The sequence below is a fragment of the Littorina saxatilis genome, linkage group LG17, assembly GCF_037325665.1.
Source record: "Littorina saxatilis isolate snail1 linkage group LG17, US_GU_Lsax_2.0, whole genome shotgun sequence".
NCBI classification, from domain to species: domain Eukaryota; kingdom Metazoa; phylum Mollusca; class Gastropoda; order Littorinimorpha; family Littorinidae; genus Littorina; species Littorina saxatilis.
Genome location: NC_090261.1, coordinates 34,537,005 through 34,559,496, shown reverse-complemented (window position 1 = coordinate 34,559,496; position 22,492 = coordinate 34,537,005). Strand labels below are relative to the sequence as shown.

At 43.4% G+C, this 22,492-nt stretch overlaps 1 protein-coding gene and 1 non-coding gene across 2 annotated transcripts in view; both read left to right on the top strand.

Moving 5' to 3' along the window:
• LOC138953619 (ubiquitin carboxyl-terminal hydrolase 34-like) overlaps window positions 1–22,492 on the top strand; it is a 98,622-nt gene that overhangs the window by 53,456 nt on the left and 22,674 nt on the right. Inside the window, exons 36-70 of the mRNA XM_070325494.1 lie at window positions 127–203; window positions 517–560; window positions 819–943; window positions 1,920–2,078; window positions 2,739–2,840; window positions 3,068–3,244; window positions 3,818–4,001; window positions 4,461–4,624; window positions 4,797–4,862; window positions 5,080–5,226; window positions 5,528–5,584; window positions 6,171–6,248; window positions 6,403–6,500; window positions 6,991–7,160; window positions 7,601–7,775; window positions 8,324–8,402; window positions 8,751–8,804; window positions 9,014–9,106; window positions 9,303–9,367; window positions 9,701–9,848; window positions 10,920–10,985; window positions 13,461–13,541; window positions 13,886–13,968; window positions 14,681–14,759; window positions 14,973–15,134; window positions 15,919–16,101; window positions 16,624–16,728; window positions 17,031–17,075; window positions 17,320–17,475; window positions 18,074–18,221; window positions 18,430–18,524; window positions 18,822–18,854; window positions 19,101–19,149; window positions 19,444–19,529; window positions 20,259–20,342. Of these exons, the coding sequence (XP_070181595.1) occupies window positions 127–203; window positions 517–560; window positions 819–943; window positions 1,920–2,078; window positions 2,739–2,840; window positions 3,068–3,244; window positions 3,818–4,001; window positions 4,461–4,624; window positions 4,797–4,862; window positions 5,080–5,226; window positions 5,528–5,584; window positions 6,171–6,248; window positions 6,403–6,500; window positions 6,991–7,160; window positions 7,601–7,775; window positions 8,324–8,402; window positions 8,751–8,804; window positions 9,014–9,106; window positions 9,303–9,367; window positions 9,701–9,848; window positions 10,920–10,985; window positions 13,461–13,541; window positions 13,886–13,968; window positions 14,681–14,759; window positions 14,973–15,134; window positions 15,919–16,101; window positions 16,624–16,728; window positions 17,031–17,075; window positions 17,320–17,475; window positions 18,074–18,221; window positions 18,430–18,524; window positions 18,822–18,854; window positions 19,101–19,149; window positions 19,444–19,529; window positions 20,259–20,342 (3,717 nt within the window). The remainder of the gene's footprint in view (window positions 1–126; window positions 204–516; window positions 561–818; window positions 944–1,919; window positions 2,079–2,738; window positions 2,841–3,067; window positions 3,245–3,817; window positions 4,002–4,460; window positions 4,625–4,796; window positions 4,863–5,079; window positions 5,227–5,527; window positions 5,585–6,170; window positions 6,249–6,402; window positions 6,501–6,990; window positions 7,161–7,600; window positions 7,776–8,323; window positions 8,403–8,750; window positions 8,805–9,013; window positions 9,107–9,302; window positions 9,368–9,700; window positions 9,849–10,919; window positions 10,986–13,460; window positions 13,542–13,885; window positions 13,969–14,680; window positions 14,760–14,972; window positions 15,135–15,918; window positions 16,102–16,623; window positions 16,729–17,030; window positions 17,076–17,319; window positions 17,476–18,073; window positions 18,222–18,429; window positions 18,525–18,821; window positions 18,855–19,100; window positions 19,150–19,443; window positions 19,530–20,258; window positions 20,343–22,492) is intronic.
• LOC138954006 (5S ribosomal RNA) lies at window positions 21,340–21,458 on the top strand. The gene has a single exon (XR_011451675.1). It is a non-coding gene; the product is annotated as a 5S ribosomal RNA (ribosomal RNA).

Below are 22,492 nucleotides of genomic sequence, written 5' to 3'. Positions count from 1 at the left end.
GCTGAACACTTGAATCTTTATATAAACCTGTTCTCGACACAGAAGTTGTTTTAGGACTGTAATAGGGGATGATTTGTCTCTTGACTTTCACTAATGCGTTGTGTTTTAACTTCTTTTTTATTTCAGTCCACACTGAAGGTGCTAAACGAAGAGGCAGTACTGAAGATTCTCATGCAGATCCTGTACGAAGCTGCCCTGCCGGTGTAAGTTGTTGTCTTTTTTCTTTCACCCTTTCTTTCTTTGCTTGAAAAAAAAATAAAAATAAAAAATAAAATAAAAATAAATCCCTGCGCTTAGAACTGTACCCACGGAATACGCGTGATATAAGCCTCATATTGATTGATATTGATTGATTGATTAATTGTTGGTGGCATTTAAATATGCTTCGGAATGTTTTAGCTTTATTTGTTAAGAGTGTGATTGTCCTTGAATTTTTGCATTTTATTTTTCCATTCAGTAAGATTTAGCTAACCCTCTTTGCCTTTGTGTTAAAACAACGTGTATTTTTGGTTTCAGGGATACCAATCAGTTATACCTTTGCTCATGGGGAAGGGCTGAAGGTGAGTTATTTTGATGATATTGAGATTTAGTCGTGTTTTCAATTTAAACTTTTTGGAATTGTGGTAGTTTGCTGCCTTTCCTGATACAGATGCATTTTTCTGATTGTGATTGTTAGAACAGGCTAGTTATCTAAGAAAAATCCTTTTCCATACAGGACATTAGCAGAACAGCATATTTACCTTTTCATACACTTCAAACTTTTCGTTGTATCAAAGTAACATATTTCTTGTAAAAAATACATTTTTTGCTGTTTTCAGTGGTGCGCTGTGCTCTGTCTTTGCTGGTCTCCGTGGCGTACTCCTGCAGTGAAATCACAGGGCTGCAGTCCGCCACCCCAGATCTCACTGCCTGGCTCAAGCGACTTACACTGGAAGCTCCTGAGGTAAGGGATATAATTTTTGAGTCACTTGAGAAAAAGTGACTCTATGTAATCGGTCAGTGTTAGTCTGTCCGGCCGGCCGTCTGGCCAGCCGGCCGGCCGGCCGTCCGGCCGTCCGTAGACACCACCTTAACGTTGGACTTTTCTCGGAAACTATCAAAGCGATCGGGCTCATATTTTGTTTAGTCGTGACCTCCAATGACCTCTACACTTTAACGATGGTTTCGTTGACCTTTGACCTTTTTCAAGGTCACAGGTCAGCGTCAAAGGAAAAATTAGACATTTTATATCTTTGACAAAGTTCATCGGATGTGATTGAAACTTTGTAGGATTATTCTTTACATCAAAGTATTTACATCTGTAGCCTTTTTACGAACGTTATCAGAAAAACAAGGGAGATAACTAGCCTTTTCTGTTCGGCAACACACAACTTAACGTTGGGCTTTTCTCGGAAACTATAAAAGTGACCGGGCTCAAATTTTATGTGAACGTGACTCATTGTGTTGTGAATAGCAATTTCTTCCTGTCCATCTGATGCCTCATATAATATTCAGAACTGCGAAAGTGACTCGATCGAGCGTTTGCTCTTCTTGTTTTTAAATATAATACTTGTACCTAACTTTGATTGTGGCATTTTGATTTGATTTTGAAAATGACACACACAAAAATGGATGACAATGCTAAAGAATGATGTCACATGAAGTTTTGTGTGCCACATTCTGGTGCTTCTCTCCAAAATGTTATGTTAGTGAAAGGTACAATGTTGGTCATTTATAAATTGTGTACGTTTACTTTGATACATACATTTGAATTGGCATTGTGTACAGAATTTATTTTATTTGTGAATGTATTTTGTGAGGTGCTTAGAACTATTTTAGGATTTGTGCCACATAAGAATCCTCATTATTATTAATGATATTATGATTATTATGATTATAATTATTCCTTGTTTATTTTATTATGCCTGTTCTGATTTCAGCCATACGTGCGGAAAGAGGCGTGCATGGGACTGTATCGTCTGTGCCTGGGCCACACGGCAGACAACAAGCTGGGCCGTGGCTTCCTGGTGCCCATCCTCTCTAGTCTCCTCACCTTCCTCAAGGATGCCATCCTCTTCAAGCCACAGCAAGGCAGTGAGGTTAGTGCATGATGCGCTCAGTGTTGGGAGGCATGGGGATGGCAGAGAATTCTTGTTCGCAGACTCGGAGAACAGTGGGTCTGTTGGACCTCGATTATAAATATGTATACAGAGGATCCGCCCATAAGACCTAACAAAATCTGAGAAAATCAGGTTATGAACAGAAAGTCAAAAAACAAGGTTTTAAAAGGGAGGGAGTCTTAAATTGGGGGTTCTTAAAGGGGGGGTTTCACTGTCAGTCCAAATATCCTGTCTAAGACCTACGGTTCAAAATTATGGGACGGTTGTCTGTCCAGAGGTCAGAACAATGCGTCGGATAAAAAAACCAAATGCACCAGCGACTGACGACTGAGACCTGAGAACAACACTTGGAGAGGAGTTTTGTGACAGGAATGGGGCAAGAAATAGAACCAGAGGTTGATGCTAGCTAGGTCAACTGCATTCACAGTGAGAGTTTATGATAAGCAGCAGCACAGCAATGAGCTTAGTACACAGGGAATTTTGCATTTGCAAATGTTGAAGAGGTTGGTGTTAGTTACCTCTATAGGACAGTGTTCTGGGTCCTTCTGTAGCATCAAGCCCTTGCACGGTATTTGATCTACCAGTTTGTTGCAGTAGATATGCATGAACTTATGATTGAGTTGTGTGCATGTTTTGCAGATTGAAGGGAAAGAGCCTTTTGGACCAGGTTGTCGTGATTACTTCTGGCTGGTGTGTCATTTGCTGGAGGGTCTTGGCAAAGAGGAAGCAACTTCTCAACAGGTCTGTGTTGTGTTATTGCAAGAAAGTGTGTGGGCATGTGTGCTGAGAGAGTATGTGTGTCTATCTGTGGATCGGGCAGACAATCAGCATGTGGGTGCATGGTGAGCCTTTTGTGTCTGTGATTTTGTGTCGGGTATCAATGGAGGATATTAGGGAAAGTGTTTGTGTGTGTATGTGTTGAATGTTAACTAAAAACGTTTCCAATAGATGATCTTAATCTTCCACAGGACACCGGCATCGACCTGGACAGCCTGATGCGACATTGTTCCAGCCTGATCGCCTCACGCCCCTACCATGAAACTCGCCACGGCTATGAAGAGGATGATGGGTTGTGCGGCTTGTTGCGTCTGCAGTGTGCAATTCTCAAACACAACACCAGGTTCAAGGAATCCGCAGAGGGAAAAGTAAGAGAGAGAGAGAGAGAGTCAGTGTGCTTTTGTATGTAGGGGCTGTGTTGTTCACAGCCTCAAAGGAAAAATGGTCAGTTGGACCTGGATTGAGAATATGTATTGGTCCAAATGTCCTGGATTTGAACGCTTGGTGGAATAATTGATGGTACGAAGACCTCCTATATGTCGAAACTATCGGACTGTCGACTGGCCAGGGTCAAACCAATGTGTTTGATACAAATAGTATGCGTCAACGACCAAAGACCCGAGGCCTGGGAACAACTGTCAGAGTATGTGTGTTTGGTTTGATAGGGATGGATAAAGAAGGAAAGATGGGGGTGATAATTAGGGAGTGTGCCTGGTTGTGGGGGTCTGGGTCTGGGTCAAAGGCATGTTAAATATTCAGAGTTCATGGTCACATTTGTGATTGTTTGTGTTGTCAAATGTGCTTTGGTTTCGACATTCATTCTGCTAACCTATCCACAGAGTTGTAACATAAACAAAGAAGTTTTTGTGATTGTTTGTGAGGAAAAGCTTTTATTTGTTTGTAAGTCAATATGTGCATGACTTGAGCTTCTTTTGTTTCAGGCGCTGGTGAAGGATGCCTTCGATTATCTGTTTGCTCTGCCGTCTACGTCAAAACGATACCTACCTCTGTGCAAGAGTTCGGCATCACGCTCGGCTAGCTTTGACTTACTCATTGAGGTGGCCAAAGGCAGCCCTGAGAACTACAGCCGTCTTCAGCGTCTGCTTATGAGCCAGCACAGGAAAGGTAGGCCCACTTATACAGGTGTTATTTGCTGTAAAAGAAATTGCTATGAGACAATGATTAAAAATGTTGAACATTGAGTTTAGGCCTGCTGTTTTGCTGCTATGAGACAACGATTGGTCATGTTGAACATTGAGCCTAGGCCTTTTTGTTTTGTTTGCCTTTATGAGAAGGAAGATACAGTTCAGCATCATTGAACCCTGGTTTGGAAAGTTAGAGCAACTCTGAACTGCCGGTTCATGTGGACTGAAGGATTATTACGATGACATTGTGAATCGTATGATTTTTTGTATGGCTGGGTAGGGCTGCAAGCACTGCTGAATCTTAGTGTGATTACTTCTTCTAGCATCCCCAGCAAGTTATCCAAGATGTGCATGGGAGCTTCATCAAATGTGGTTGCAAAACGTACAGCTGTGGACTTTGTTGTGAATTTATCTCATGTTCCTGTCTTGTCTTTTTCAGAATCTCACTTGCCTTACCCGTTTGAGTACTGGCCACAAGATGACGGTCGCAGCAAGGCAGCGTATGTTGGCATTCAGAACCTGGGTGCTACCTGCTACATGGCCGCAGCACTTCAGTTCCTCTTCATGATTCCAGACCTGAGAGAGAGCATTCTGCAGGCTAAGGTAGGTTACTGTTATGTAACTGACAGCTGCGAAAATGTTGTTTGTTCTTTTAGATTTTTTCATGTGTAGTTTCCTTTGATTCATCTTTATCAGCATTTGTCCGGTTAATGAATTGTTTTCTCAGTTTCTGTCATGTGTGTGTAATTTGCTGACCATAGGATTTGTGTTTCAGGTGACAGAGTGTGTCAGACATGAGGGTGTACTCATGGAATTGCAGAAAATGTTTGCCTACCTTCAGGTAAGGGATAAGCTTAGATGCTTTCAGTGTGTGTGTGCGTGTGTGTGCGTGCGTGAGTATGCACAGCTGTGTTAATATGAGGGCTGTTGTTCGCAAGTCAGGGAAAAGAATACAGTACGATTCTGCATCACTTTTACTTTTTCGTACATTTCTACATTTGATCGTCTTCAGAGAAGAAAGAAACAAAATACTAAACACATATCTTGTGTCTTTGCAGGAGAGTGAGCGCAAGTCGTACAACCCCAAGAGTTTCTGCAAGATGTACATGATGGACAACCAGCCGCTGAACACCGGAGAGCAGAAAGACATGACAGAATTCTTCACAGACCTCATCACCAAGATAGAGGAAATGTCTCCCACTTTGGTCAGCTCAATTTGATGTTTATTGTCTCATCTTTGGGTACTTTCCGTCAGTTGTGCTGTAAGGGGGCACCTATCTTTCTTCTTAACTTTGTAGTTTTCCAGTTGATCTGTAGAAGTGTTAAGTACAGGGAACATAGCAGAACCATAAAGGCATAAATATTGCTGTGTGTGTGTGTGTGTGTGTGTGTGTGTGTGTGTGTGTGTGTGTGTGTGTGTGTGTGTGTGTTATGCCACTTTTTTCTGAATTAATTTTCTGAATTTATTGTCTGATTCTTACGTCATCTTTTGCTTCTATTTTGCAGAAAGTCAAGATCAAGGACTTGTTCGGTGGAGTCATTACCAACAACGTTGTGTCCCTTGTAAGAACACTCATTTTGCACTTAAAATTGTAATTGTTATGCATTTCGTTAAAACCAGTGACACTTTATTTAGTTTCCTATTTTAATCCTGAGCTTTTATCAGTCATCAGTCTTGTACCGTTGTACTGAGAAAAAAATTGCAATAGGGCTCTTGGGAAAGTTTACTTTGTGACTGTCACACGCAAAAGAATTGGAATGGTGAGACATACCTTTGTACAGCAGCATGTCTTCAAAGAAACAATTCGCTGTTTTGTATGTCTCACAAACAGAAAACTGACTTTGCCACGGCGTCGTTCGAAGTTTTGAGCGAAGCTGGCCGAGGGGTCAGACAGTTTTGTACATTCTATTATTATAATAGTTGTTGCAAGAGCAATAGGTTTTGCTATGTGGGTGATGGTGTAAAGCAGCTGTCTGTCAGAAATGGAACAAGGGACTACAGTTGAGAGGAACTAGAACAAGATAACAATAAAAATGTACTCCCCAGAAAACGGCTGTCTGTCAGTTTTAGTTGTATTGTGGAAGCATGGATGTTTCAAATGTGTTTTGATTGCCTCAATATTTGTAATGATTTCATTCCTCATTGCAGGATTGCCCACATGTGAGTCGCACCTTTGAGGAGTTTTACACTGTGCGCTGCCAAGTTTGCGACATGAAGGATCTAGATGTAAGTTTTCCTTTGTGTGTGTGTGTGTGTGTGTTCAGATTTCTAGTAGTTATGAAATGGTTTTGTTCAGAACTAATAATTATTTTAATGTACACACACAAATTGGGGCTGCTGGCAATGCATTTAAAGACCTGTTTGTATTTTGTGTTTGCAGGCATCGCTGAACGAAGTGACAGTGAAAGACACGCTTGAGGGGGATAACAAGTACCTCTGCTCCAAAGGCTGCAAAAAGCCAGTCCGTGCAGAGAAAAGGTTAGTATCTTCTGAGATTGAGATAATGCCAAGTGGTTATAAGAGTGCTTGTAGCTTTTGTCAAACAAAGAAGAAAAAGCGTATTGAGTATTGTGAGGAACCATTGACTGGTGAACTTTGAGGTTTTCAAGTGCTTATATCTCTGTTGTAACTGAACTACCTGACTTGTAATAATTATCTGCAGAACATGATTCCGCAAGCTGTCCAAAGTGCTGTGCTTCAACACGATATGCTACGCATTCAACATCAACAGATATCACTGTTGTAACTGAGCTATCTGACTTATTATATCTCTGTGCAGAGCATGTTTTTGCAATCTGTCGAAAGTGCTGTGAACTATCTGACTTATACTATCTCTGTCCTGAGTATGTTTTTACAAGCTGTTCGAAGTGCTGTGCACTATCTGACTTGTAATATCTCTGTGCTGAGCATGTTTTTACAAGCTGTTCAAAGTGCTGTGCACTATCTGACTTGTAATATCTGTGTGCAGAGCGTGTTTCCGCAAGCTGTCCAAAGTGCTGTGCTTCAACACGATGCGCTATGCGTTCAACATCAACAGCATGATGAAGGAGAAGGTCAACACGTATTTCTCCTTCCCTCGCCGTCTGGACATGTCGCCCTACATGGAACACAAGTTGCTGGGAGCTGATAAGCTGAAAGGTTGGTGTTTTGGTTTGTTAGTTACTGGCTCAGAACTGTATAAGCTTTGGCATCTTCAGGTGTGTACATTTGTTGAAAGGTTGGTGTGACAGGGCTGAAGCTTGCTGTTTAGGAAGACTTGCTAAAAGTCTTCCGATGATAAGATGCTGATAAGATGTTAATTGAATAAGTATCAAAATAGTTAGAAGTTTGTGGACCGCATGAGCGTCGCAAGATGTGTGTTTGACTTTTGAGAAAGAGAAAGGTTGACAGGACAGGATATTTTACTTGTTTGTTTGTGATATTTAACTCCAGAAAGGACGTTTTCAAACTGAAACAAGCTTACTAACATTGACCTACTGTAATAATTTGGGCAGATTGCCTATAATCCAACCACAAATCAGATAATCATCTAGCTTTCCAAATGTGTCCATGCACTAGTTGTTCTTTTTTGTGTGCAGAATGTGAGGAGTCTGACCAGTTTGGGCTGGGTGAACGGCGCGATGACGAGTACGCTTGCTACGAGTACGAGCTGATGGGGGTGACGGTGCACACCGGTACGGCCGATGGCGGTCACTACTACAGCTTCATCCGATGTGACATGGAGAAACAGGACAGCGATGCTCCCGAGTCATGGTCAGTTTATATCATGATTTCTGAAATATTTCACACAAGGTTGAAGTCTTTGTGATTTCTGAAAACAGAATAATACTGTCTGAAATTTGTCTGCTGTGAAGCCTGATATTCATTGGTCGAAGCCGAAGCGTGCTGCAGGAAGCATTGGCACTGAATTTTCGGCAGAAAGACTTTGTGAATTCTTTGAGAAGTCAACTTTAGGCTCAAGTAAGTAAGGCCTTGAGGAAAAGGAGATACAAATGATGAAGAAGGTGTCAAATGCTCACTGATTTTCTTGAGCCATTAAAAGTCAAAGCTTCTCAACAGCAAGTAGAAATTTTGAGTCAGTTTTTTTTTCTTTTTATCAAGTCACAAAAAAAGAAAGTTATTAAAAGAAATAAAATGAAAACAGCACCCACTAGTTGCGTTTCTACCTTAAAAAAAAAAAAAAAAAGGCTTCGGGACGGGATGTCTAAAAGAAGAAAGTTGTGAAGTTAGCAGAATTTGTATGGTTTCTATATTGATGCAAAATGTCCAATATTTGTGACATGTTCTTTTATGTTTTACAGGTTGCTGTGCAATGATGCAGAAGTAAAACCATTTGATGCAAGCCAGCTAGCCATAGAGTGTTTCGGTGGAGAAATGACAGTAAGTGTACTGGCGACACTTCTTATATCTTGATGCTGTTCTTGCGATATGTTTTTAGTCTGAGTCATCCATTCATATTGTTCTGTAATCCAGATGCGTCTTGATATCACCTGCACATTTGTAATGTCTATCAAATTACTAGAAATATATTTACTGTCTTTGATTTTGACACTGACAGTTCTTTCTTTTGACTGCTCAGTCTGAACTTTTTGCCTGTATTTCTTCAAAGAAGAGTAAAACACTACTTTTTAGCTGTATAAAAGTTCCATCTGATGGTATTGTGTTTCAAGCAAAACACACAGATAGTATGTAACATGGATGTTTTTTTAGTCCCACATCCTTTTGCAGAGCAAGACCTACGATTCTGTCAGCGACAAGTTCCTGGACCTTTCATTTGAAAAGGTAAGTTTGAGCCATTTATTTTGTTACAAAAATCCTCTGCATTTGAGTTGTAGATTAGCTTAGACTTACCTTTGATGTTGTTGTTTTTATAAATAATTGCTGTCGATTCTGCAATTCTAGTAGGGCTTCTCCGAAAGAATTATTGCTTACCCTCTGAAACCGGAAATGAAAAAGCTCATTTCACTGTCTTGTTTTTTTCTGTTATACAGACCAATAGTGCATACATGCTGTTCTACAAACGAGTGGAGAAGGAACCAAAATCAAGGAAATATAACTTTGAGCTCTGTCCAGAACTCGCTGAGGTAAGTGTTTATTCTGTTATTTGTCTCTGGAAAGGGAGTCAGATGTTAGTTATCTGCTGTTATTTCTGTTTAGCTTTTGAACTGTATGAACAGCCCAACAGAAACAAGTGTGTTTTACACTGCATGAACTGAATGTTAAAAACAGCCCAGCAGAAACGAGTGGTTGATTTTTTTTTTATCCTGTTCTTGTGTGCAGTGGATCTGGCAAGACAACATGCAGTTTCTGAAGGACAAGAACCTTTTTGAACACTCCTACTTCAAGTGAGTTTTGAGACAGTTCTTGCACTGATCCAATACCCACTGTCTTTGAGAAGTTCTTATCCCTAAAAGAATTGAAGTTAAGTGTCTTGTGTGCAAGATTGTACAGAATTATTATATTCATGTCTTGTATGCAAGATTGTTTGGAATGATTATGATTACTGTGAGATTGGAAAAAGTACTCTCGTTAGGTTAGAATTTACTTATTTGGATGTCTAAAATAATGTTAGAAACCAGTTTTTCTGTTAGACGAATGCGTCAATTGTAATGGACAAAAAGAACTTGATGGGAATATCTGAATAGATTTTGAAAATGTGTGTGTATATTTGAATTCAGCTTCATGTGGCAAGTGTGTGGCTACCTGCCTTCCACGATGCCGAAATGCAGAGATGAGCTGAATCCTGCGTCCAACGTGACCCTCCTGCAGGCCACTCAGCTGACTGCATCCTTCGTGCTGGAGACCCTCATCCACTCCAAGGAAAAGGTGAGTACTGGCTGGTTGCTTCAGTCTTCCTCTTCTTTTTCATGCTGTCTTTTGAAGTTTCTGTCCTCCTTTTTATCTGTTCTTTCGACTTTGATAGAAAATCATTTTTCAATGACTGTACTTGCTTTTGGGCAGACGTAATGACAGTCTGAAGAATAAACTCTTTGTTCATTGATTTATCTGTCCTTCCTTCCTGTTCTTGTACCCTCGCACCTACCCCCAATATGCCATGAAATTATATGAAGGGACTTATTGGATTCACTCAGATGTCGGTTCTGTTGGGCACCAGCGATCGGTTAGGTTTAGGAGGGGGCTGGCTGGCTGGCTGATCTTTACTGTACGAAGTTTCTGCTGAAAAATGTAGATCCTTTATAAACAGCTTAATCATTTAGTGCTCAGATTTGGGGGTGTTGATTAAGCCAGCGTGCAGTGTTTCTTTCTTTTTTTCTGCACCTTTCTACGCAGTCTCTCTTGTCATAGCCCTGAGGTTGCCCACAACATGTATTGTTGCTTGTTCTTTGTTACCTTTACAGTTTTACAACAATATTAATACAATTGTGAATGGATTTATATTTTGTGCCTTTGTATTATGGGGCGGGGATATAGCTCAGTTGGTAGCGCGCTGGATTTGTATTCAGTTGGCCGCTGTCAGCGTGAGTTCGATCCCAGGTTCGGCGGAAATTTATTTCACAGAGTCAACTTTGTGTGCAGACTCTCTTCGGTGTCCGAACCTCCCCCCGTGTACACTACATTGGGTGTGCACGTTAAAGATCCCACGATTGACAGAAGGGTCTTTCCTGGCAAAATTGCTTAGGCACAGTTAATAATTGTCTACCTATACCCGTGTGGCTTGGAATAATAGGCCGTGAAAGGTAAATATGCGCCGAAATGGCTGCAATCTACTGGCCGTATAAAATTTCATCTCACACGGCATCACTGCAGAGCGCCTAGAACTGTACCCACGGAATATGCGCGATATAAGACTCATTGATTGATTGATTGATTATATATCTTGTGAAGAATACAAAACGCTTTTGACCTGCTGACGTTATTTGTGTGTGTGATGTGCAGCCAACCATGCTCCAGTGGATCGAGACGCTGACCAAGCAGTTCATCGCTTGCCCTGAAGCCTGTGAGGTAAGTCTGACCACTTGTATCTTGCCTGCTTGCTTAATTAGTGATGTCCAGTGTCCGGGCATAGCAATAACTAAAAGTGTAAATGTAGAAAAGTTTGATGTCAGTCAAATTCGCTCATGTCGGTTTAAACAGTTTTATTCAGATAATTACAAATAACAATGCCGCATACAATCAATGAAACAAACGGAGCACAACAAGCAAAGCTTATCAACGTGCTTGCTCATGTCGGACTGAGGTATTTTAGACTTCTGTTTCAGTATGTTATGTGGAAGCTGGTTGAAAGGTACCATGGTAATGTGAGGCCCCTCTTATGAGTGGACACCTCCAAAATAAAGGACATCTTCTGTAATCCCAAGGCACAGTTATACCTGCGATGTGATGCCCCTCCTATGAGAGGACAACTCCCTTGAAAGGACACCTGTTGTCCCTTTATCTATTATCTCTACCAAAACATACCCATGGGTGTTACTCTTCCGGCTTTTGCCGGATTTCCGGTTTTTGAAAAAATCTGAAGCCGGAAATTCCGGTTTTCGTTTTTAAAAAAAAAAAAAACAAGCTTCGTTTCGCTAAGTTGAAATAACGAGCAGCGGTTCCGATCCGACTTTTGACACCGGTTCGCGTGCTTTCTCGGTTCGCTCCCTTGGATTTGCCGCCATCTTGCTTATTGTCAAGGCACTGTTACGACCCCTCTTGTGAAATATTCTGACGATTCTGCCCTTGAAGACCTGTCTGACTCTGATTCTGTTTATTTTTCTGAAGTTCAAAATTTCAGCTCCTGGTGTAAAGATAACTATTTAGCCCTAAATGTGACAAAAACAAAAGAGCTAGTTATTGACTTTCGCAAAAACCCAGCTACAGTTTCAGATTTGTACATAGATGGTGTGAAAGTTGAGCGAGTGACTGAATACAAATATCTCGGTACAGTCATTGACAACAAACTAAATTTCTCCTCAAACACTAAAGCTATCCACAAGAAGTGTCAGTCAAGAATCTACTGCTTACAAAAGCTCAGAAGTCTGAACATCAACAGCCGCATCCTCCAAACATTCTATACTTCATTCATTGAATCCATTCTCACTTTCTCTTTCATCTGCTGGTATGGAGGTCTGTGTGTGAAGAGTAAGAATGTGCTTGGGCGGGTGGTGAACACATGTGGTAAGATTGTGGGGGTGAGACAGGAAGGACTGACTGTGCTGTATGAACGACGTGTGGTGCGAAAGGCCCGCTGCATCATCCAGGATAGTAGTCATGTGCTCGCTCACCACTTTGAGGTCCTGCCCTCAGGACGTCGCCTCCGCACTCCCAGATTCCGCACGCTCAGAACTAAGAACAGTTTTATTCCAAAGTCAATTGGCTTTTTAAATACCTAAGTTAATTAAAACTAGTATGTGTGCCGGTGAACATATGCACTGATTTCTGTGATGAATATTTTTTATATTCTTTGATGTGCACCCTTATGCTGAGTGTGATAACCCTCGAATGACTAGTCCTGTGATAAATATTGTTCAATGACATATCTAGTCCTGTGATAATGATAGTTTTTAGCGGTAAACTTTTAGCTAAAGCTGACGGCAATTTACCTATTTGGAATCATGTTACTATTCCTGTTAGTGTACATATGCGTGCGCGAGTGTAGTATGCTTCGTATGGTATTTTTATCTGTTGTCTTATTATTTGTTTTGTCTTTTAATGTGCACCACACTGAAATTTCTCTGTATGAGATAATAAAGTATTCGTATTCGTATTCGTATTCGTATTATGATTTGGTTTCGTCGGTGTCCAGAAACTTTCTTTCAAACTTAAGCATTTTGCTCGATCAAAATGCCTTACATCAGTGATGATGTCGATCCTTCTAAACGTGAAAAACTAGAGGAAGGTGTTACAAACAAGTGGAGGTGGGAATGGTTGTTGGAAAAAAACGGTGATGGTGAGGAATATCGAACCTGGCTGAAGAAGCTAGATTTGCCTGGAACGAGTTTCTGCTCCAAGACAGTGAAGCCTTGTTTCTTGTCAGACATTTTTCGAATGCTCTAGAATTTTTTTTTAATTATTGACGGTGATTTTGCTTGGTTGATTGGGACAGTAAAGTATCCCATTTGTATTATTTTTGTGGACTTTTTTTGTTTCTGCTTCTTTTCTTCTTGTATGGTTTCTGACTGTGAGAATGCTGGAAATGGCCACTATATGCTTTCATTTTGGCAAATTTGCTTCAGCTTCGGGGGGGCGTTGCTCCCCTGAACCCCCCAACGGGGCGCTGCCCCTGTGCCCCGCCAGGGCCTCGGCGGCCCCTGGACCCCTGCCTTTCAGGTTTTCTGATTTTTCCCAGTAACACCCATGCATACCTGTCATGACAGGCCACCTGCAAGGTAGGGACACTTTTGGCAGGTGCCGAGGGTGTCTTTTCATTTCAGGTACCACTGTACTCTCTGTCTATTATATCTCACGGTGCATAATGTTTTCTTTGTTTGTATACAGTGGTTCATCAACCACATGGCAGAGGATGACTGGTGGCCCATACAGATCCTCATCAAGTGTCCAAACCACGTTGTCAGACAGGTCAGTAATCAGTGTCAGTGGTGTTATGGGGGAGGTGCAGATGGACGTGAAATGGATGAATGTTGTGACATCTCTGACTTTTGGGATATGGTGGCCCTGGTTTTTTTCATTTCACGTCCTCTTTCACCAAACACACACATGTCCGTAACATACACATGCATGTATGTACGCACGCACGCACGCACGCACATACACACACATGCACACACACACACATGCACACACACACACATGCACACACACACACACACACACACACACACACACACACGCACACACACCGCCCTCACATCCTCACTGAAGCGTCCAAATAAATCATTGTCACTGTGATGTTTTTTGCACAGCTGTTCTACCGCCTGCTGATCCACGTGACCAGCCTGCTGCGAGGGGAGCATGCCAAGCTGTACATGCAGCCCAACGTCACGGGGTAAGTCATGCATAAATCTTGTACACTCCATAACAATCCCTTGCCTCTTGACTTCTACACCTGCTGCGAGGGGAGCATGCCAAGCTGTACATGCAGCCCAACGTCACGGGGTAAGTCATGCATAAATCTTGTACACTCCATAACAATCCCTTGCCTCTTGACTTCTACACCTGCTGCGAGGGGAGCATGCCAAGCTGTACATGCAGCCCAACGTCACGGGGTAAGTCATGCATAAATCTTGTACACTCCATAACAATCCCTTGCCTCTTTACTTCTACACCTGCTGCGAGGGGAGCATGCCAAGCTGTACATGCAGCCCAACGTCACGGGGTAAGTCATGCATAAATCTTGTACACTCCATAACAATCCCTTGCCTCTTGACTTCTACACCTGTCATGCCTCTTGAGTCGTAAGCTATGTTCCCGCTGGGAGGAAGCGACCCAAATTTCCCAGCGATGTGAGATTTAGCACAGTCTTCAGCTAGAGAACTTGATGTACAGTTTTACCTAACTTGTACCTGGAAGGACTTTTTTTTTTTTTTAGCACGGGTGAGAGATCAGACACTCTGGCACAGTCCTCACATCATTGGTTGGCTTAAAACCATTCAGGCTTGTAAGTCTGTGACTCACAGATATAACATTCCTGACTTGTATTACATCTGTCTGCTGGTGATGGTTGTTTAACGCATTCAATTATGTATCTTTTGTTACAGGGAAGATGGAGAATATGATGTATCCGAGCTTGGCAACAGATCTTGTGTGACACGGTTTATCAAGAAACTTCTGTCCATCGTAAGTTATCCGAATACACTTTTTCCGCATTTGGGTATTTTACTGCTTGACATTTGTTTCTTTCTTTCTTTTCAGATTTTCTTTGCCTTGTCAATTTAATTTTGGTTGTTTTTTTCTGTGTGAAAAGCGAATGTGGGGATGGAAGTTGTTTGATAAATTTATATGTGCATACTTCAAACAGAAATGACGCTGACACTATTGCTCCGTGTGCAGATTGAGCATGTGCGGCCACACAGCAAGTACCTGACGGAGTATTTCCTGTTCCTGCTGGAGTTTGCCAAGCTGGGGGAGGAGGAGTGCTCCTTCCTCACCAACATCAACTGCATCTCCACCATGGTCCAGTTCTACATGGGCCAGAAACAGCAAGAGAACTATGTGAGTTACTCTCTCAGTTCACAGTTTTCTTTCTTCTGCTTGTGTTTGCCTGCGGGATGGTGATGATGATGATGATAAATGGTTTTTAACACCCTCGCGGTCAAAGCATTAGGGGTATATTCCCGGCTGTGTACAATGTTGTTTATTGCAACCTCTGAGAAGATATCAGTGATTTAGTTTCACACAATTTGCCTACCATTGGCCTTCGTGGCTGCCGGTAAACTTTGGGATGTCCTCTTGAATGTGTGTCATATGTAAATAGTCTATTCTGCTTCTGTCAGATACCTAGCATGGGTTCATGCTTATGCTGTGTATATACACAAAACCATGTGTCCTTGGGGAAAATGACATTCTAAGGCACACCTGCAATCTGTTGCGCCGGCCTGCTTAGCCAGATAATCTTTTCTATCAAAGTTTGTCACTTTGCATTGCTTCCAAAATAGCCTCGGCAGTAGTCAGATTTTGTCCTGGTCTTGTTTTTATTGTACAGCTACAGTTTAAGACCTAAACAAATCTGATAAAGTCAGGTCTTAAAAAGGAGGGGTTCTTCAAATGGGGGCAAGTGTACAGAGGTTATGAACAGAAAATCTGAGAAAACAGGGTCTTAAAAGGGAGGGAGTCTTACACTAGGGTGGTCTTAAAAGGGAGGGGCCGAGAGGACAGCACGTTTCGCCCTGCAGTCCGGACTGACGATCTAACAGCGAACGACAAGAAGAAGAAGAAAGAGGGGCTTCCACTGTATCGTCAAAAGACAAATTGAGACTATTTCCCTCATCTCTGACAGGTGGAGATTCTGTCGGACGATGAGGAAGAGGACGAGGTGCTGACGTTGACAGACGACAACAAGCCGACAGCGCTGGAGAAGATGATCGCACTCATCTCGCTGCTGGTGGAGAAGTCGCGGGGCAGCGACAAGCAGCTCCACCTGCCACACAAGGACTACATGGCCATCGTGGGAGGGGGAAAGGTAGGGGGCTTAATGCACTGTTTGCAATGACTTGACACAACATTATATTGTTCTGTTTGAATTCATTATCAGATTGTTTTGTCATTGGTGATAAGCATAAAAAGCCTTATATGGAACAACAAATCTTACCATGTTGTTGTTTCTTTAGGTTAGGCCTGAGGAGGTGGGGTGTAGAGGGGGGGGTATTGATATGATATGGATTGGGTTTTTTAAAAAATGCAAATGTGTTCAATTGCAGAATGATTATTATCTCTTACAGGATCATGTTAATGATATGATCACACACACACACACACACAAATGACCATTATCTGTTTGCTGCATTTATAAAATTCCTCCTGTTATGACGATTTTTCTTGGTTACTGGCTTATTTTTTGGCAGCAGGTTGTTGTATCAGTAGAAATTTGAGTGACGTTGGTATCACGGTCAAGGTTCAACACCCATCATACATCAGCTTGAATGCCTTTGATACAGGAACACATTGTAAAATTTGTTGAACCGTTTGTTTTGTTTCCTTGTAGGGTTTCCCATTCCTGCTGAACCAGATCCGTGACATGCTGAACATCAGGCAGACTACCAACCTCATCTACAGTCTCACTCGCTGGAACGATTCACTGGCTGTCACTGTGAGTTATTGACTTAACTTTACAAATTGATAAGCAACAAGAGACTGCGGGTGGGGAGGGGGGGGGGGTTGAAGGACAAGGGGCTTTGGGGTTTAATTTACAAATTGAACACAGCGAAAACCTGAGTAAACGAGAGGAAGTTACTGCAGAGTCTTACAGTAGGGGTTTCACAGTATCTAGAAGAAAAAAAAAGATGTTAGGTAATATGTTAGATATACATCAAGAAAATAACCAATTTCATTGTTTTCTGAAGGGTGATACTGTACCTTAATATTTGTTTCTCATATTTTTCTCCTTTGCAGATCGTGAACACGCTTTTCACTGCCATCAAGAAACTTAGCCCAGAGGTAAGAGCTTCTTGTGAATACCTGTAAATGGTTTATGTTTACCAGAGAGATACATTTTATGGGTTGAAATGTTGTCGCTTTGTGTCGAAGTTAACAAACAAACTTGTTCTTGTTTAGTTTTGTATGCAGAGTGTCTGTGCTTATGAAATTGTAAAGCGCCTGGAGCCAATTAACAGGACTCGCCCTATAGAAACGTTGTTTATTTAAAAGTGCTAAGTCAAGGTTTGGACTCATGGTATTGCAGATCGTGTCAAAGTCAGGAACTCCCAACCCAGTGTTCCAGCACGCGCAGCCTTTCTTCAAGCTGCTGACGTTACTGGTGGAGTTCAACACGGGCACCACAACACCCCCTCCTGGCCTGCCTAACTTCATCCAGATCGTGTTGCACAAGATGTGGGATGTGAGTCTTCACCTTGTCTTGTGCTGTTAACCAAGCATGACTTTGTCTTTGAATACCTCTTGTTTTGTGTGGATTAGTTAAACTAGGCTGCATTATTGACATGCTCAGTTTGAGCTCTCGCTTCAGTTATGACTGTCAAGTCCGGTATTAATTGGGTGAGGTCGACTTCGAGGAGTGTACTTCATGAAGCTCACTGCACTAAACTTTGGCACTGAACTTTTGGTAAAAAGACTCTGTGAAGTCTTTGAAAAGTTATTTCTGGCTCAAAAGACCCTTCAATAAATGGTAAAAGGTTGAGACTTTAAATTGGTGACATTTGGTAGTGCAGGCAATGCCTTGTCTACTTTTGACCTAACTAGTATTACAGTGAAGTCCTGCTTGGAATTTCCATTGCATTCGCTGCATGCAGTGTATGGGTTTCTGCACTATAGTTTCTGCCTGTCACAGCTAGAACTTTCCTTTACAATCCTACATCGACCAACCACTTCTTTCAGGTTGGAGTTCACTTGTTCTGTAGAAGAGTTTCTGTTGGGGTTATACTATGCTGATTTAATTTGCGTTTACAGTTATCTCATTCTTGATGTGTGTGTATTTTCAGCTGGCCAAGGTGGCGCCAGTGGCAGTGATGGAGTGGCTGACCACCCAGGTGACTCGCAACAAACTCGCTCACATGTGGGTCCTCGAGCAGATGGGCATGTGGGTCGAGCACTATCTCATTGCTCACAACAACCCTCGTGTCCGAAACGGTAAGCGTTTTAGTTTCTTCTTCATTGTGTGTAGATGTGTGTGTCTGTGTCTGTTTAGTCTGTTTGGTTTTACTTTTGTTATATTATGTGACTTATTCCCGCAAATGCTGAACAAGTGTTATCAGTGACTTCATTCATTTTTGTGTTTCTTTTTCTCTATTTTGTGCCCACTGCTGTGTGGTGAAATGTTGGTCTTGTTCTTTTACAGCTGCAGCCTACCTGCTGATGTCCCTGGTCCCTTGCAACCAGTTCCGCAGTTTGTTTCGCTCGGGGCGCTCTCTGCACCAGACCAAAGACATACAGGTGGGTGTTTTTTGATGCAAGCAACTAGTTTCCAGTGTCTTTCTGCATACAGTGGAACCCCCCTTTAAAGACCTTCAAAAATCTGAGAAAATCAGGTCTTAAAAAGGAGGGAGTCTTAAAATGGGGGGTCTTAAAAGGGGGGTACCACTGTATATGTGTTCTGTGTGTGTTTGTCATATTGACTCCCTACATTGTAAGATAGGTAGTTTTGGACTGTGCTGTCTTGTTCTGAATCAGGTACAGCAGTCTTGGTGTGTGTCAAAAAGTAATAATTGTATATTTTCTTGCCTGTTGCAGATCTCCCCAGAGGCTCTGGCAGTGGTTCATAAGGTGAGCACCCTCTCTTCGTGTTAGCCTCACTCTGCTCCTGCCTCCTTCTTTCCAGTATACACAACAAACATGTTTGCAACAACATTTGTTAAAGGATATTTTTTAAAGACTGAGATACATGACTGTAAAATTGAACTAAGTTGCATTGTTCTGCAAATAAAAACCAAACAAGAAACAACAGTATTATTTCAAGAATATTTTGATTGCGTTTGTAAGTGTGTTTTTTTTTTATATCTTTCTTTTCAGATCTATAATCACCTGTTGGGTCTGCTCAAGGTTGCCAAGAATTATGTTGGTAAGTATAGAGACCCCTATTTACATTATCTCACAGCTTGATTTTTGGTCAAGGTGCTTTTTTATTCAAAGATTTGCTTTGACACACTGGGGAGTAAACACTTGTAAGTGAATAAGGTTTTGGACGTATCAGTTCAGGTGTTTTGGGCAAAATTGGGTCTGAAATGAAGGGGTATGAATGTGCATATTCAGGCTCATTACAGTGTTATTACTATTTAAATGCAGTTTATCAGCAACTCTTGACTTTTCTGCTTGTGGGAAGGAGAGTAAATGAAGTGGACACTTTTTTCTACAGACCCACAGGTGCACGGTACCATGAAGCTGGTCTGCTACTTCACCATCCTGCAGTTCTGTGTGCTCACCAAGCGAGAGAAACTCATGGTTGGTGCTTGAGCATCATTTTGTCTTTGAATCTCACAGACCTGGGAACCCATACGATTTTGCCTTATTTTGTACGCATGATTGTCTAGAATACGATCAGTACGTTAAGTGGGTAAAACAATACGACGAGAAACATTCCAAGACAACATGTACTTTTCTTCACAAGCGCATCCCGAAGCCGATCCAGTATTTTGACACATGATAACAGTTTTTGTCAGAAAACATTGAAAGAAGCATATGTTTTAAATGTATTTGTACACTTAATTAACGTTTTGACGGACGCGTGTGAATCATGTTCAAATGCGGCGTGGAGTGCGCTCACCTTTCTGGAAATACACCAAGTTTGTTTGAGAATACTGTAAGTGCAAAATAAGGGTTCCCAGGTCTGATCTCATCAGTGTGTGTGTGTGTGTGTGTGTGTGTGTGTGTGTGTGTGTGTGTGTCTCCATGCCTGTGTATGTTTCAAAGTGTGTGTGTGTGTGTTTGTGAGTGTGTGTGTGCGTGTGTATGCGTGCACATGTGTGTGTGTCTCTCTGTCAGCTCTTGTGTGCTCTCATGTCCTTGTTTGGGAACATGTTTTAATCAGCTGTTGGAATGCAGTTTCATTTACATACATGATGTAATGTCTCAGTGGTTCAGAAACTACGCTTATTGTCTGTAGATTTAATACGTATTCCATGCAGTATTTTCATGACAGAAAATGTGAATGGTGTGTGTGTGTTTTTGCAGTTCAGTCACTACTTTGACGACCTGTGGCAACTGTTTCAACCCAAGCTTCTGGAACCTCAGATAGCCATGCATCACAACAAACAGGTATGATGTCAATATAACACTTACCTCGACAGTACTATTCTTGCACATTATCTATTATAGGCCGAAAAAATTGGACAAAACGCTGAGTGGGTACAATTATCTCCCATAACCATGCGCCACCGTGGATCCCAAGCACTGTCCGAGTGCTTCCCCCTTACAGGATGTAGGTGGCGCGTCCTCTTTCTTTTTTCGCGCGTGTCAGACCGGCTGTGTTTCTGCTACGCTCCCGGATTATTTTGGACTAAGAGGCTTCTTTTCTGTGTGGACTATCACCTGTTGGATTATTGTGTGTTTTTCCACTTCTGGCTTGAGGCTACGTTGTGTTTCCTTCAACTTGTGCCTCCGTTTTTGTGTGGCGGACTCGGCGTGCCTCCCGTCCTACTTCGTGGTGACCGGTCGTCTGCTTCTCGTTTCGCCGCATTCACTTGAGTATTGACCTAAATTTTCTTTGAATTTTGTTAATTCTCGGTCTTTAAGGGTACGTACAGGGCGAGGTAGGATGTCTCGTCCTGTTTTGGGCTCTGGTTCTACGGAACCAGAGTCTGCCGGGGGCAACCCTTCTCCGGGCGCCCAGCGTCATGTTTTACGCACGGAGAAGGGGACCTTTCGGCGCTCCGACTCTCCCTCCCCAAACGCTTTGCGTTTGCGGCGAGGGAGGGCGGAGAAAGCCTGATTGAGCAAGCTCAATGCGAGCTTGCTCAAACAGGCTGGGCTTGAGCCTGGGACTTCGGGCGGGGCTGCGCCGTCGAAGGTTCGGGGAAGGTCGAGGGGAAAGAAAAAGCTTCTTTCTCCTTCTCCTTCAGTGGAACAGGCTTCCCCCCCTTCGACGCCGTTGTCCGGCCCTCAGTCTCAGGCTTCAGCTCCTCCCGGTTTCAAGCCTGGGGGGAAGGTTTCCTTCTCCTCCCTGGCTCGAATCCGGGGGCAGGTCGATTCCCAACCCTCTTTGGGGGTTGGTGAATCCGATCTAGGGGCTACTGGAGAGACTCAGGTTTTGACAGCCAACGGCCATACCACGTTGAAAACACCGGTTCTCGTCCGACCACCGAAGTTAAGCAACGTCGGGCCCGGTTAGTACTTGGATGGGTGACCGCCTGGGAACACCGGGTGCAGTTGGCATTAAAATCTTCCTTTTCCGGTGCCTCTCCTGTGCCCTCCTCGGTTTCCACCGCTGTGGAAGCCAGGAGGGACACGGGTCCTCCTCTGAACTCCCTCGCTGGGTCGTCTGCTGCTGTTTCGACAGTAGTTTCGGCCTCCTGGGGGGGGAGATCGGAGGAGATGACGGGGTCTCTGAATTCCCTCCCCGCTGGGGTTGGGATGCGAATTGACCCCGTTCAGGGCGGTCCTGTGGGGGCAGGGGTTTTCAGGCTTCGTGCCTACGACCACTGCTACTACGGTTCCCTCTGACGTCCGTGTGACTGGTGGCTGTCCCTCTTGATAAGACGCTCCGGCCGACTAGTTACTGGACGTGGAGGTGTTCGACAGAACGTGGTACTTCTGTCGAATGGTCAGGGCGACGGGAACATTGTTTCTGTTGCTCAGACCAACACCTCCGACCGGACCGTCTTGACCCCACGCCATTCCTTAGCGTCTGGTGTTCGGGTGACGGATGGTCCGGACCAAGGGTCCGGAACGTTCCAGGCTTACGGGTCGGGATCGAACCGGACCCACGGGTCCCGACTGGATTTGACCTCCGGGTTTGGTCCGGACGGGACCCATGGTACGGGACCGTACCGGACCTTAGGGTCCGGTGCGGGACAGTACCTCTGGCCCTTGCCGGACCCCCGGACCTACGGGTCCGGATGGTACGGTACGGGACCAGTGGTTCGGTCGGGACCGGACCACCCGACCACCTCTGTTGGTCTGGGTGGTCTGGCACCGAACCGGAACACACCGGACCACCGGACCTACGGGTCCGGATGGTACGGTACCGGACCAGTGGTCCGGTCGGGGCCGGACCACTCGACCACCTCTGTTGGTCCGGGTGGTCTGGCACCGAACCGGACCATGCCGGACCTACGGGTCCGGATGGTACGGTATGTCCACGTCCGGAACGAGCCACCCGAACACTTCTGTGGGTACGGATGGTTCGGTACCGAACGGGACCTCCGGATGCTACGGGACCAGACCGAACCTACGGGTTCGGATGGTCC